The 13,485-nt window shown below is 64.3% G+C and overlaps 1 protein-coding gene across 3 annotated transcripts; it reads right to left on the bottom strand.

Moving 5' to 3' along the window:
- Positions 1-29: 29 nt before the first annotated feature.
- Positions 30-8,634, bottom strand: LOC114021293 (cdc42 effector protein 2). 3 transcript variants are annotated; one of them, XM_043534548.1, is made up of 2 exons: positions 8,324-8,634; positions 30-2,633 (listed from the first exon to the last, which is right to left on the bottom strand). In XM_043534548.1, exon 2 carries the CDS (start codon positions 2,355-2,357, stop codon positions 1,641-1,643), a length of 717 nt encoding a protein of 238 aa, XP_043390483.1. In that variant the 5' UTR covers positions 2,358-2,633; positions 8,324-8,634; the 3' UTR covers positions 30-1,640. The 3 variants fall into 3 exon arrangements, with proteins under 3 accessions (XP_043390483.1, XP_037740630.1, XP_037740631.1); XM_037884702.2 differs by lacking the exon at positions 8,324-8,634 and adding an exon at positions 7,330-7,469; XM_037884703.2 differs by lacking the exon at positions 8,324-8,634 and adding an exon at positions 6,373-7,321.
- Between the last annotated feature and the right edge of the window lie 4,851 nt (positions 8,635-13,485).

Below are 13,485 nucleotides of genomic sequence, written 5' to 3'. Positions count from 1 at the left end.
GGGCCGGGCGCCATCACACGAAGCAGGCGCTGGGGACGAAACACTTTTATTGCTGACGCACGACTCCAGGTGGCAGGAGAGCGAGGGGTTCAGAGGCCACAGTGATGGGCAGAGGGGGGATGCGCTGCAGGGGGCTCACGAGGGGAGGGCAGGAGCCGTTCTGCAGGGGGCAGGAGCTGCTGAAGGGCCAGAACTAGACGCCAGCCAGACGATCCCACGCGAAGCCACGCGCCAGCCTCTGTGGTTAGAGGGGCAGGCGTCACCAGCTGGGATTTGCCAAGGATGCTGCAGGGGCCCAGGGCAGAACCTGGAGGGCCTGGCTGTGGGGCGGCCCCCCTCCCAAGGGGGCAGGAAGATTTGGTGCCTGAACCCCAGGGGCACTCCCCCGGCCTGCTCCATCCCTCAGCCTGGCCCCCGCAGAAGGGCAGCAGCATCCGCTGGCTGAGATGCAGGAACCGCTGGGTGCTGGCAGCAAACAACCCAAGAACAGTATGAGTGAGTGTGTGTAGGGGTGTGTGTGGGGGGGGTGTAGGGGTGTGTGTGTGTGTGTAGGGGTGTGTGGGGGTGTGTGTGTGGGTTTGTGTGTATGGAGTGTGTGTAGGGGTGTGTGTGTGTTTGTAGGGGTGTGTGGGGGTGTGTCTAGGGGTGTGTGTGGGTTTGTGTGTATGGAGTGTGTGAGCATGGGGTGTGAGTGTAGGGGTGTATATGGGGGGGAAGGGGTGTGTGTGTGTGTGTCTCCCCACTCCCCTTCCCAGCCACCAACCCTCCCCGTCCTTTCCCACCTCACGCCCTGGCGGCCCCCAGTCCTCGGGGCTCCGTGCGCAGGGATGTGGGGGGACGTGGGGGAGGGCTCTGGACAGGGGCAGCCCCTCCCTGTGGGAGGGGGGGTCAGAGGTGAGGATGTTGCTGCGTGCCTGGGGGGGGGACATGCCCAGACCTTCCTGCTGTGGAGTGTCACATGGGTCACCCTGGCCCCAGAACATTCGGGAGCCCCCCCTCCGGGGTCAGCAGCCAGCCAAGGCCCATGGCAGGAGGCAGGGACATTTGGGGGAGGGGTCTGCGGTTAGGCTGGGTGGGGGGGTTAGCGTTTAAATCTGGGCTCTGTGCCCAGTGGGGCAGGATCCCGCATCCCCGAGCTGGGTCCCAGCCCGTTCCACGGGGCCCGCGAGTCTCCAGCTGCGGGAAAACCCAGCGGCGGGGCCGCAGACCGAGGAGCCCGGGGCTCAGCGCACGGCTCAGCCCGTACCCTCGCCGGCCAGAGCCAAGCCCGCCCCGGGGCAGAGCCGGGCAGGGAGCGCTGAGGGCCTGAAACTTCCTGAAGTCCAGCTGGTGTTGGTGACAGGCAGAGCCGGAGGGAGTGTCCGTGCGCCGGGTTCCCCCCCAGCCAGGCGACCCCCGAGGCCGGTTCCTGAGCCGCGCTGGGCTAGGGGCTAAGCCGTGCCCCTCGGTCCCCTCTGGGGGCCAGTCCCAGCAGGCTGGGGAGCTCCCCACAGACCCCAGGCTGCTCGAGCCACGGTGCCCCTCCTGGGCCCAGGCCGTGGGCGGCTCAGAGGTCAGGGCGTTCTCTGAGGGGGCAGCACCCCGCAGCTGGGCCGGGGGGGCTGCCGGGCCAAGGAGCCTCCATGGCGTGGAGGACGGATCTACAGGGCCTTGGCGCCCGGCAGCTTGTACTCCTCCATGATCCGCAGCACGTCGTCCAGGATGGAGGGGCCCAGGTCCAGGTCCAGCCCCAGCAGGGACTCGGAGCGCGGGACAGAGGCCCCGGGGGAGCAGGGGGGCTCCTGGGTGTCCGTGCCGGCCCGGGCGCCGTAGCCCAGGCCCCAGGGGCCCGGGAAGGAGCCCTCGGAGGAGTCGGCGGAGAAGGAGACGGAGGCGGGCAGCTGGTGGTAGTGCGGGAGGGAGAAGGGCAGGCCCTGCCCGCTGTGGAAACAGCCCTCACCGCAGCTGACGGACATGGAGCGCTGGCTGCTGGGCAGCTCCTCCAGGTGCAGCCGGGGCGGCTTGGGGGGGGCCTGCTCCGGGCTCGGCGCCCCGCTGAAGACAGGCAGGGAGACGGCACTCTTGAGCAGGCTGCGGTAGCCGCTGGCGGCGGGGCCCCGGGCCGGCTCCTGCCCCACGGCCTGGGCGCTCTGCGAGGCCAGGCGGCGGCCCAGGGGGGGCAGCAGGTCGTACTTGCCCTGCAGGAAGGAGAGTTCCCCGAACATGTCGCCCTCGCCCGCCGGCCCGATGTGGGCGCTGTGCCGGAAGTCCCCCAGCGGCGGGCTGATCATGTCGCTCGACAGCACGTCCCGCAGCCGCAGCTTCCGGCCCCGCTTCGGCGTCGAGGGCTTCAGGTAGATGGGGGTCTTGGCGGGCATGGCGGGGCGGCCGGCGGCTCTGAGGCCTGGCAGGCGCCCCCGGGGGCCAGGCACTTCCCCGAGGCCCAGTCCCTCCCCGGCCTGGCGGGTGCTCTCGGGAGCCCGGCTGGGACGGTACCTTGGGAGCTCAGCGGCCAGCAGGACCGGCCCAGGACGTCCCCTTCGTCTGGGGTTTCGTAGGCACCCCCGGTCGGCACGCCAACTCCGGATCCCGGCGTCGGGGCGACCGCCCTCGCTCTCGCCCCCTCAGCCGGCCGCGGGGGGCAGCATCTCCACCTGTAACAGCCAGAGCAGGGAGCGTTACCGGGGGCCCACGGCGCTGTCTGGGGCACCCAGCCTGGGGGTGTTCACGAACCGCGCGGCAGGGAGTGTGGGGCCGGGGCTGAGGCTGGGTTCCCGCAGGGACGGGCCAAGGCAGCAGGAGGGGCTGGGACTTGCAGAGCCGAGACCTACGGAGCAGCCCCAGCCCCAGTGAGAACGACCCCCTCCCTGGGGGCTGGTTCCTGGGGCCACTTCCACCCAGCCGGCCTAACGCGCTCCGGGCTCAGACACCTGCTGTCCCCAGTGGGATGGGTTAGCAGCGGCTTCACATGTGCAAACACCCCCCCCACACACAATGACGTACACCGCACACACTTGACAGCCACAGGCACACACACACAAAGCTCCCAGCACCGTGCAGACCCCCCCATCCCACCAGCAGCTCCCTGCCCTGCCCGGGGCACGTGCACCGCTAGCCGTGGGGGGTCAGGCCCTGCTCCACTTCCGCCGTGCAGCGCGAGGCTCCGGCTGGAGCCACCAAGGAGCAGACCAGGGAACCCTGGGCAGGGCTGTGCTTGAGGGACCCCAATGCGGGGCGCTGGGCAACCAGCGGGATCCTTCCCACGGGCACGTGGACCAATCCACGGGCCCCACTACAACCTGGGCCACCAGGGCTCCCTGGGGCAGCTTTCCAAGAGCCTTCAACTGGGGGGGGGGGGGGGCTGAGTGTGTGCACGCATGTGAATGAGCATGTGTGAGTGTATGCATGTGTGCATGTGAGTGCACATGTGTGTGCACATGTGAGTGCGTGAGTGCACACGTGTGCGAGTGTTTGCAGGTGCAAGTGTATATGCATGTGAGTGCACACGTGTGAGTGTGTGCTTGTGCAAGTGTATGAGTGTGCATGTGTGCAAGTGTGTGAGTGTGTGCATGTGTGTGTGAGTGCATGCATGTGTGACGAAGTGGGACTGTTCTTAATGTTTCATCTGAATAGTGTGGGGGTGCCTCAGTTTCCCCTAGGCAGTTCTTAAGTCTCTAGGGGGTGGGGTAAGGGTGTATGATCCTTGCAGAGCCCTAGAGGGCAGGTGTGTGCAGGGGTCTGGACACAGACAATGGCCGACACCCTGTTTCCTGGCCACTGATGGCCTGGGCCCTTCCCCCCTGCAAGGTGAGAGCTAAAGGGTTGGAGAACAAAGGAATCCGGTGACCTCCTGGCCTGGGAAAGGGACAAAGCCCAGAGGAGGAGGGGCTGGAGGGAGTTTTCAGTTTGGGGCTGGCTGGGACATGGAGTGAAGGGCAGACGTGGTTGTCTGGCTCCCTGCCCCCCAAAATGGACCCGGCTGAGGGGTCCTGTTCTCTGCACCTACAAGCTCTGTGTTAGACCATGTTCCTGTCGTCTAATAAACCTTCTGTTTTCCTGGCTGGCTGAGAGTCACGTCTGACTGCGGAGTTGGGGGGCAGGACCCTCTGCCCCCCCCCAGGACCCCGCCTGGGCGGACTCGCTGTGGGAAGCGCAGGGAGGGGCAGGGGAGGCTGAAGGCTCCGAGGTCAGACCCAGGAAGGTGGAGCCGGGGGAGCTGTGTGTCCTGCAGACAGGCTGCTCCCAGAGAGGAGACTCCCCCAGAGTCCTGTCTGGCTTCGTAGGGAGCAGGTGCAGAGCATCGCCCGGGGACCCCGTGACAGCATGTTAATGTGAGTGTGCATGTGCGTGTGCCTGTGTGAGTGTGTGTGCATGTGCAAGTGTGCACACACGTCTCCCCGGGGGCCTGGCCGCCCGGCTCCTTCCATCCTGCTCCCGCTCTCCAGCCAGTCCCTAGTTTTGTTACCATAAATGGCCAGGCTGCCTCCACTTCCTGCCGGGAATGGACCCAGCGGGGCAGATTAAGGGGGAGGAAACGCCCCCCCCCGCCCATCTCTGCACTGGGGACAGCAGGGCCCAGCCCACCCCCTCCCAGCCTTTGTGCTGTAGGGCTGGAGACGGCACAGTGGGGTCTAGTGGTTAGTGCTGGGAGCCAGGACTCCTGGGTTCTATCCTTGGCTCTGGGCGGGGGGTGGGGGCTAATAGTTAGAGCCGGGGGGGGGAGACTGGGGAGCTAGGACGCCTGGGTTCTATCCTGCTCTGGGAGGGGGGTGGGGGCTAGTGGTTAAAGCGGGGGGGGGGGGGGCTGGGGAGCAAGAACGCCTGGGTTCTATCCGGGTCTGCGAGGGGAGTGGGGTCTAGCGGTTAGAGCGGGGGGATGGGGACTGGGAGCTAGGACGCCTGGGTTCTATCCTGCTCTGCGAGCGGAGTGGAGTCTAGTGGTTAGAGCAGGGGGGGCTGGGAGCCAGGACTCCTGGGTTCTCTCCCCGGCTCTGGGAGGGCAGTGGGGGCTGGTGGTTAGAGCCGGGGGGGGGACTGGGGGACTGGGAGCCAGGACTCCTGGGTTCTCTCCCCAGCTCTGGGCGGGCAGTGGGGGCTGGTGGTTAGATTCACTGACTGTGCCATCTAACAGGGGAGGTGGCTGAGTGCAGGAGACACCCCAGAGCAGACGGCACACTGACTCCTCCAGCTGCGACAGGAACCAGCAAAGCAGCTGATTCATTCAGCACCACGTCCTGCCCAGGGCTGCCCTCGCGCGTCCCACGCCCAGGTCAAATCGAGGCCAAACCTCGACCCTGGGGGTGGCGCAGATGGTGGGCAGATTGGACCAGATTCACCAGGGGGCCCTTCCCTGAGGCCGCCGACTCTGAGACCTACGGAACCTGCCCAGCGCCGGAGATGTGTCCGCACAGCCCAGTGTCAGCCTGCAGCAGGGGCCCAGAGCAGCCCCTTGCACACAAGACCCAGCCAGCCTCCTGCCTCCCACTGCAGCCAGGCCCAGCTGCTCCAAAGGAAAGTGCCAGGAACCCGGCCTTGGGCAGCCGTGGGACAGCACAGCGCTGCCTGGTGAGAGCCGTGTTCCCCGAGAGATGGCCTGTTATACTCCCGTCCATGCCACCTGGAGCATCATCCCAGCAAAGCCCCAGGGCCCCGTCGCGCCAGGCGCTGCCCAGACCCCAGCCAAGGTTGGGGACCCGTCACGCCGGGGGCTGCCCACACCCAGACTGTCTCCATACTGAAGAGCTCACAACAACCCTACCAGACAAGGCAGACTCATCACCCTGGTTTTATGGATGGGGAACAAAGGCCCAGAGAGATTCCCAGATTCCAAGGCCAGAAGGTACCATGGTGACCGGCTGGTCTGACACCCCTTGACCCCGGTATAACACAGAGAACTGCCCCAGGGGAATCGCTAGAGCAGAGCTCTTAGGAAAACCTCCTACCCTGGTTTACAAATGGTCAGTGCTGGAGAATCCCCCAGGTCCCTGGGAAGTTGCTCCAGTGGTTAATTACCCTCACTAGCAAAACTTACACCTTGTTTCCTGGCTGAATTTATCTAGCTTCAAATCCCAGGCTCGCCGGCCAGGAAACATTTGTTCCCCGCAGGCAGCTGCAGACGGGGATCAAGTCACCCCTGAACTATCTCTGTGCTCAGCTAAGCAGCCGGGGCTCCTGCCGTCTGTCGCCCCCAGGAGCTTCCGAACCCGTCAGTCATTCTCCTGGCTCTTCTCAGACCCCCCGATTGACCAGCGGGCCCCAGAACCGGCCCCAGGCTCCCAGCAGCGTCCCACCAGGGCCAAACACAGGGGAAACCACCTCTCTGCTCCTGCTGGAGATTCCCCTGTTCCGGGGCCCAGGGTCGCCAGACAGGGTCGTGTCCAGCTGAGTACTCACCACAACCCGCAAACCTTTGTCAGGGTCCCTGCTCCCCCGGCAGCATCCCTCCCCTGTCAGCACGGGCGTACGGCTGCCGTTCTCTGCTCCTAGCCGTCTACATTTGCGTTCAGCCGCATTAAAACACAGTCTTCACCTGCGCCCAGCTTGCCAAGAGATCCGCATTGCTCTGTGCCCGTGACCCGGGCTCGGCTTTGTTTCTCTCTCCCCTCGGTTTTGTGCCATCGGCAGCGACTTGCCTGGGAAGGGTCTGCAGCAGAGCTGGGACAGAATCCAAGTCGCCTGCATCCCTGAGCGACCCCGTCACCACGTCGCCACCCTGTGCGAGGGCCCCCGCATCCCTGCCCGCTCCTCCCTGCCTGGCCCAGCCTGCAGCTGCCAGGACAAGCCCCGGGGCTCAGGACCCCCGGCCCTGAGGCTCAAGGACCTGGGACCAGGGACTGGCTGGAAACTCCCAGCCCAGTTTCACTCCTAACCAATATATGGGGAGGGGCCCCTGCCTGCCGAGACCCCCCTGGCTCCCCCCTTGGTCCTGCCTCCTCGGGGGCATATGTTCCTGGCTGAGTGGGGTGGGGGGCTTGACCCCGGCTCAGGGCCGGTGCAGGAGTGGGGAGGGGTGCATGCCGTGCCCAGCCCAGGGGGGCCTGGCTGTCGGATGCAAAGCCAGGAATGGCAGGGGGGCGCTGAACCAGCTGAGCAGAGCGCGGAGCGCCGCCCTGCCCTTCCCGGCGGCACCAGAGGGGGACGCTGCCTGGGAGCCAGGCCCCGCTGCACCTCGAGCTGGGCACCCGCCGTCCGACGCGGCCTTTGCCTCGCCCCACTGAGCTCTCCTTGCCCCGGGCCCGTTCCCTGGTCGTGTCGGTCCCCATGCGCCCAGGCCCATCCTGGCACCGTTCTCCACTCCCGGCGCACCGAGCCAGGCCCAGCGCCTCCCACGAGCCTCTGGGCGAGACCTACCCCCTGGCCAGGCCGCAGGGACCCCGCCAAGCCCTGGGTCACGCCACAGGGCAGCCGAGCCCCAGGATGCCTCCGGGTGGTGCCTCTGCGCCCGTCCACCCTTCTGGCCGAGAAGAGCCGGCGTTAGGCGCTCCCCCCCTCCACACGCACACCGGCGTTGTGTAACACTGCAAGTGCCCCCCTGCCCCCGGGGAGGATGTGACACGCTGGGTTATAAATAAACCGCACGCCCGGGAGCGGAGCCACTTTAATGCCAGGGCCGGGGGGCGGGGGGGAGGGCGTCCGGATTAGGGACTAATCCTGCCCCCAGGGCAAACCCCCCGTTCTGGGCTCTGGGGCGTGAAGGGAGCAAACAGAGACGTGGGTCTGGAAATCTGCCCCTGGCAGCACCCGGAGCTACAGACCTGTCCCCGCGCTGGCCACAGCCCCTGGCCCAGGGCAGCCCCCCTGCCCTGTGCCGCGGGGAGGGAAAGGGGTTCACGGGTGCAAACACCGTGGGGACACACAGGCTGACAACCCCGGCTCACCCCCCAAAAAAACCATCCCCACCCACCAACGCACAAATACACATGTCCACAGCCAAATCTGGCTCCCACGCACAACACACCACACTGACACCCACACTGACACCCACACTCTGACACACACTGACACACACACTGACACCCACACTCTCACACACGCGCGCGCTACTCTGTATCCACAGACTAAGCCCCCCGTGTTAACACACAAGCACAAAGATGCACGAATGTGCACGCCGGGCACACACGCACACCCACGGCCATGCACACACACACCCAGACACACACACACCCACTGACACACGCGCCCTGCCCAGCGCAAACGCCGTGGCCGGACCCAAGCTCCCCCCCAGCCCCGGGTCGCTCCCGCACCGGGGGCCGGGGCCCGGCGCAGACCCAGACCCGCGCCGGGACCCCGCCGCACCCATGGGCGCCCGGTGGCGGGCGGGGTCGGGGGCTGGAGCCGCACTTGCCTGGTGCCGCCGGCAGCTGCCCCCGCTCGGGTCCCGGCGGCTGGCGCGTCCTGCGCGGGGCTGGCTCCGCAGCCTGGAGCCGGGCGCTGGGGGCCGCGGGGCGGGGGCCGGGATCAGCCCCCGCCCGGGCTCGCCGCGCCGCCGACGTAAAGCCCCGAGCCCGGCGTGAGCCCGGCCCCGCTGCCCCCCAGATCCCGGGCCCTGGGGCTGGGGGCTCGGGCGGGGCGGGGCCGCTCAATCCCCGAGTGTGACACAGCCTGGATGTGCGCGTGCAGCTCTGTGTGCAACCGCGAGTGCACAATGTCAGTGCAAACGTGTGCGTGCAAACACGTGACGGTGCAAAAACGGCAGGGTACGCACGTGTGCAAACGTCCGGGCGGTCAGACGCGTGTGTGCAGGCGTTTGTGCACACGTGTGCGGATGGGAGCGTGTGCCCACGTGAATGTGCAGTGGGTGTGCAAATCAATGAGTGTGCGATGTGTGCGAACTTGCGAGTGTGCAGCCGTGTGAATGCAGGGTTAGCTGGTGGGGCAAGTTTACACAGGGCTTGGGAGGGACAGGCTGCAGGTGGGGGGCTGTGAGGGGCACAGGCAGGTTCGGGGGAGATCTGGGGGGCACAGAGTGCGGGGCTGTGTTTATGGGGGGGCCACACAGACCCATTTATCTGCAGAACTGTTCCATGAGTCAGGGCTTCCTCTTCCCCTCTACAGGGAAATGGCTCCCTCCTGAATCTTTGACCCCCCCTGGAAGTGGGGGGCGACAGAGCGAGGGTGAGTCAGGGACTGTGACTGTGTGACACACGGATTCCCCCCCCGGCCCCAACAGACAGACAGACAGACAGACACACCCTGTCAGCACTCAGCTAATAATGGGCGAATGAAACAGGGCGCATTGTGGGGGGAGCCAGGACTCCTGGGTTCTCTCCCTGGCTCTGGGAGGGGAGTGGGGTCTGCTGGTTAGAGCAGGGGGGGCTGTGAGCCAGGACTCCTGGGTTCTCTCCCTGGCTCTGGGAGGGAAGTGGGGTCTGTTGGGGAGTGGGGCTGGGAACCAGGACTCCTGGGTTCTATCCCTGGCTCTGGGAGGGAAGTGGGGTCTGGTGGGGGGGGGGGGGCTGCAAGCCAGGACTCCTGGGTTCTCTCCCTGGCTCTGGGAGGGAAGTGGGATCTAGTGGGGGGGGAGGGAGGGGGCTGGGAGCCAGGACTCCTGGGTTCTCTCCCCCACTGTCACTCACTCGGTGGGCAATGATGAATCATCCCTCTGCACCTCATTTTCCCCATCTCTCAAATGGAGCGCCACACCCGCCCCACATGGGCTGGGGATGAGATGTGTGGGGCGTGTTGCTGGGTCAGGGCAGGGCGCGGAGTCGAATGCCGCTCTTGGCCTCGCAGCCCCTGTGGCACCTTCAAATCCAGGGGAAGAGGTGCTAAGCCCCCCAGCTCCAGCAGAGTTTGGACAGAGTGTGAGGCCCTGACACTGGGGCCGGGGGGGGCAGGGCTGTCTGGACCCCCCAGGGCAGAACAGGCCCCGGCTGACCCTGGGCCCCAGTGTGTTCTAACTGGGAATCCCCTGGGGGATGCTGAGTGGGAAGGTGTGGGTGGGGTGTCCTATGGGAAGAGTTTGGTGTTGTGTGGAGCTATGGGGCAGGGAGGTCGGGGGGTTATTCTGTGTGGGACGGGGAGAGATTGTTTTGGGAACTGCAGGAATTTCCCTTCTTTGCCTCCTGCAGAGGAATCCCAGGAACCGGAAGTTGTTGTCCATCCGTCCGTCCGTCCCATACACACACAATCACCCCATGGGGACAGGAGGAGGAGGAGAAGGAGGGGACAGTTTCCTGACAAAATAAAACAGGAAATTTCACAGGAAAATTAAATTGCAACTAAACAAAAAACCCTGATCCCAGCTCCCAGCACTGGCCAGACCCATCCCCCCTGTTCCATTCAAACCCAACCCCATAGGTTTGCCAGTGCCCCTCAGTCCTGACCCACACCTCTGCAATCCCAGCCCTGCCCCCCCAGCTCTGCCGGTGCCCCTCACACCCAACCCGCAGCCACTGCTAGCCCAGCCCTGCCCCCCCAGCTCTGCCGGTGCCCCTCACACCCAACCCGCAGCCCCTGCTAGCCCAGCCCTGCCACCCCCCCCACACCCTATAGCTGTGATTTCTGTCTTTGCAACTGGCCCATGTTCCAATCTCAGCTGGCTGCAAAGAGCTTTTATGGTTCCCAGCATCTCTCACTGCCAATGAGCCCTGTAGAGTCATGGGGGTCCACGCAACACGGGGCCTCACAGCCGCCCCGCGTGGCGCTTGATGCCGGGCTGGGGTGGATGCCTCCCCACGGCATGCAGCGGCCCCACTCACAATGGAGCGATGCCGTTGGCTCAGATCACTGGCTCAAGCCGCTTCCCCCAGCCAGGCCTGTGCCTTTGAGTCCAACCCCCCCATGCCAAACAGCACGACCCAGGTCCCTGAAATCACAAGACTGGCTTGAATCGTAGCCAGCACTGCCTCTTCGCCTCCTGGTGACAGCTGGGCGTCCCCGTTCCCAGCTTCTCTCCCCAACCAGCAGGGACGGAAACGAGCCCTGTCCAGTTAAAACCAAGATTCTTGCCTCATCCCAGGACTCCAGGAGCTGGGGCTTTCACAAAACACCAGAGATGGTGAGAGTTGGCAGCACCATGGAGGGAGCAGCTACTAGAGCCCAGCCAGGGGAGAGTGCGGGGCACGGGGGGCGGCCTGCCGCTCTTCTATTCCCAGAGCAACACCCGCGGAAGTGACAGACACCCTCTGCATCCGGCGTCCTCACTGGTCCCCTCCCCAGCCCAGGGCTTAACCTGCTGCCCAGGGGAAGGAAGCATCAGGCTCCAGCCTGAGCCAGGGCGCCCCCCGCGCACACCTGCCCCAAGCGCTGCTCCCACCCCAATCTGCCCTGGAGTCCTGGGCCTTGCTGGCCTGGGCGCGGTCTCTGCTGCCCTAGCATGACGGCTGAGTGGACAGGGACTGAGCCGTGTGCTGGGGCGGCTCAGAGGGCACTGGGGCTCTGGGGCCAGGGCTGCGTCCCCCAGAAGCCTTGGCCCCCAGGGCTCCCTGGCCACTGGGGGCTTGCACATCCTGGCTGCGGAGTGGCATGTTCCCAGCCTCCCCTGCAGTTAGAAGGATGGTTCTGGGCTCGTCCTGGCATCGTCCGCTCAGCACCGCCCCTCACTTGCCATTCCCATGGCCATGGGGCCCTGTGAGATTACCCAGCGCTAGCTGCCGAGGCACTAATCCACCACAGGTTTGGAGCTTCATTAGGTCCCTGACCCACTTTCCCTGTAAGAGGATGAGCATCTATATATAGCGGTCCCTCAGGCGTGGGCTGCATTAGCTCCCCCAAGGGTCGATTAGTCTAATGAGATCGCCCACAAAGACCCTGATCCCAGCACACCACCTGCCCTGGCACCGCTTTCCAGGGTGCCAGGCCAGAATGAGATTAATCTCCCAGGAGGAGAGGCAGCTGCAGTGGGAGGGCAGACAATAGCCATCTCCAGAGCAGCTTGTGGATCCACTGGGGCTGAACGACCTGGGACATTCAAGGCAGGGGTGTCAGAGAACTTGGCAGCCCATGCTCTGAGCTTCAGGGCCCCCATGTGCTGGTCTGTTACATAATCGTCCGTTTGCAGCAATGACCGTGGCCCTGGACCAACGTAACTAGGCAGGACCATCAATGCAGCAAAGGGCTCCGTGACCTTGGGGGAGCCTTTGCTGTGGGTCAGACCCCATCCATGCCCTGAACCCTAATGCACGGTTAGTCCCTTTTGCACCTACTCCTGCAAATACCCCCTATGCGGGGCACTGACCCATGGCCTGATGGGGCACGGTTTCCACGATTTGGGCAAAACAGCCCTTTGCTTGATCTCACCTCCTCGCCCCAGGCTGCATTAAGCTCTGAAGCACTCGGACAAATGCCATCAAATGAAGGCAAGTGAGTTGGGCCAGGTCCACACTAGGAATGGCTAAGTCATTATGCAAGGTAACCTATTTCCCCTTGTTTTTTCCTATCCCCCCCCCCTTCCTCAGAGTTCTTGTTAAACCCTGGATTTGTGCTGTAAATGGCCCACCTTGATTATCATACACATTGTAAGGAGAGTGATCACTCTAGATAAGCTATTACCAGCAGGAGAGTGGGGTGGGGGGGGGAGAGAAAACCTTTTGTAGTGATAAACACCCATTTTTTCATGGTTTGTATGTATAAGAACATCTTCTACACTTTCCACAGTATGCATCCGATGCAGTGAGCTGTAGCTCACGAAAGCTTATGCTCAAATAAATTGGTTCGTCTCTAAGGTGCCACAAGTCCTCCTTTTCTTTTTACTAGGAAAGAGGTCGGTCTAACTACATAACTCAGGGTATGAACAATCCACCCCCCTAAGCGATGCGGTTACCCGGTGCCGACAGCACTAGGCAACGGGAGAAGTCTCCTGTCGACCCGGCTACCCCTCTTGGGGAGGTGGATTAGCTATGCCGACAGGGGGTGGCCTAGGCAGCGTCTCCACTGACGCAACGCAGCTGTGATGTTTTAAGTGTAGACGAGTCCTAAGTCACGGTCACAAAGCCCTGTGCAGTTCCACCTCTCCCCAGGCCCCAGGCCCCTATTGCTACGAGCCGGGCGGGTGCATGCCAGGGAGCTCCTGTCCCCTGTCCCACCCAAGTCTACCAGTAACTTAGGGCACATCTACACTTGAACTGCTGGAGCGCCCCCGTCTTGTGTCAGCGTGACACGGCCTACGCTCCCACTGAGCTGTTCTCTCGCCCCTCCGCATGCACCAGGCCCTATTACTGCCTGCACAATCTGGGCCCCGCATTCTGGCTGCTGTGGGTCGGATCCCGCTCGGCTATGGGAACGTTAAGGCCCCAACGCCAGCCAGTGGTAGGGAGGTGTCATGGCACCACCTAGAGGGTGTCGGGGTTAGAAGCAACACGCAGACAGCAAAGAAACCCGTCATGCAAAAGACTCTGGGTGTCCCACACCTCGCAGCAAAAGGTGGCTGTGACGAAGCGGGACTGTTCTTAATGTTTCCTCTGAATATTGAGGGGGTGCCTCAGTTTCCCCTAGGCAGTTCTTAAGTCTCGAGGGGGTGGGATAAGGGGGTATGATCACTGCAGAGCCCTAGAGGGCAGGTGTGTG

The sequence above is a fragment of the Chelonia mydas genome, chromosome 23 (assembly GCF_015237465.2).
Source record: "Chelonia mydas isolate rCheMyd1 chromosome 23, rCheMyd1.pri.v2, whole genome shotgun sequence".
Classification (NCBI taxonomy): domain Eukaryota; kingdom Metazoa; phylum Chordata; order Testudines; family Cheloniidae; genus Chelonia; species Chelonia mydas.
Note: the sequence above shows the minus strand (reverse complement) of the source record. Positions and strands in the feature narration are given on the sequence as shown.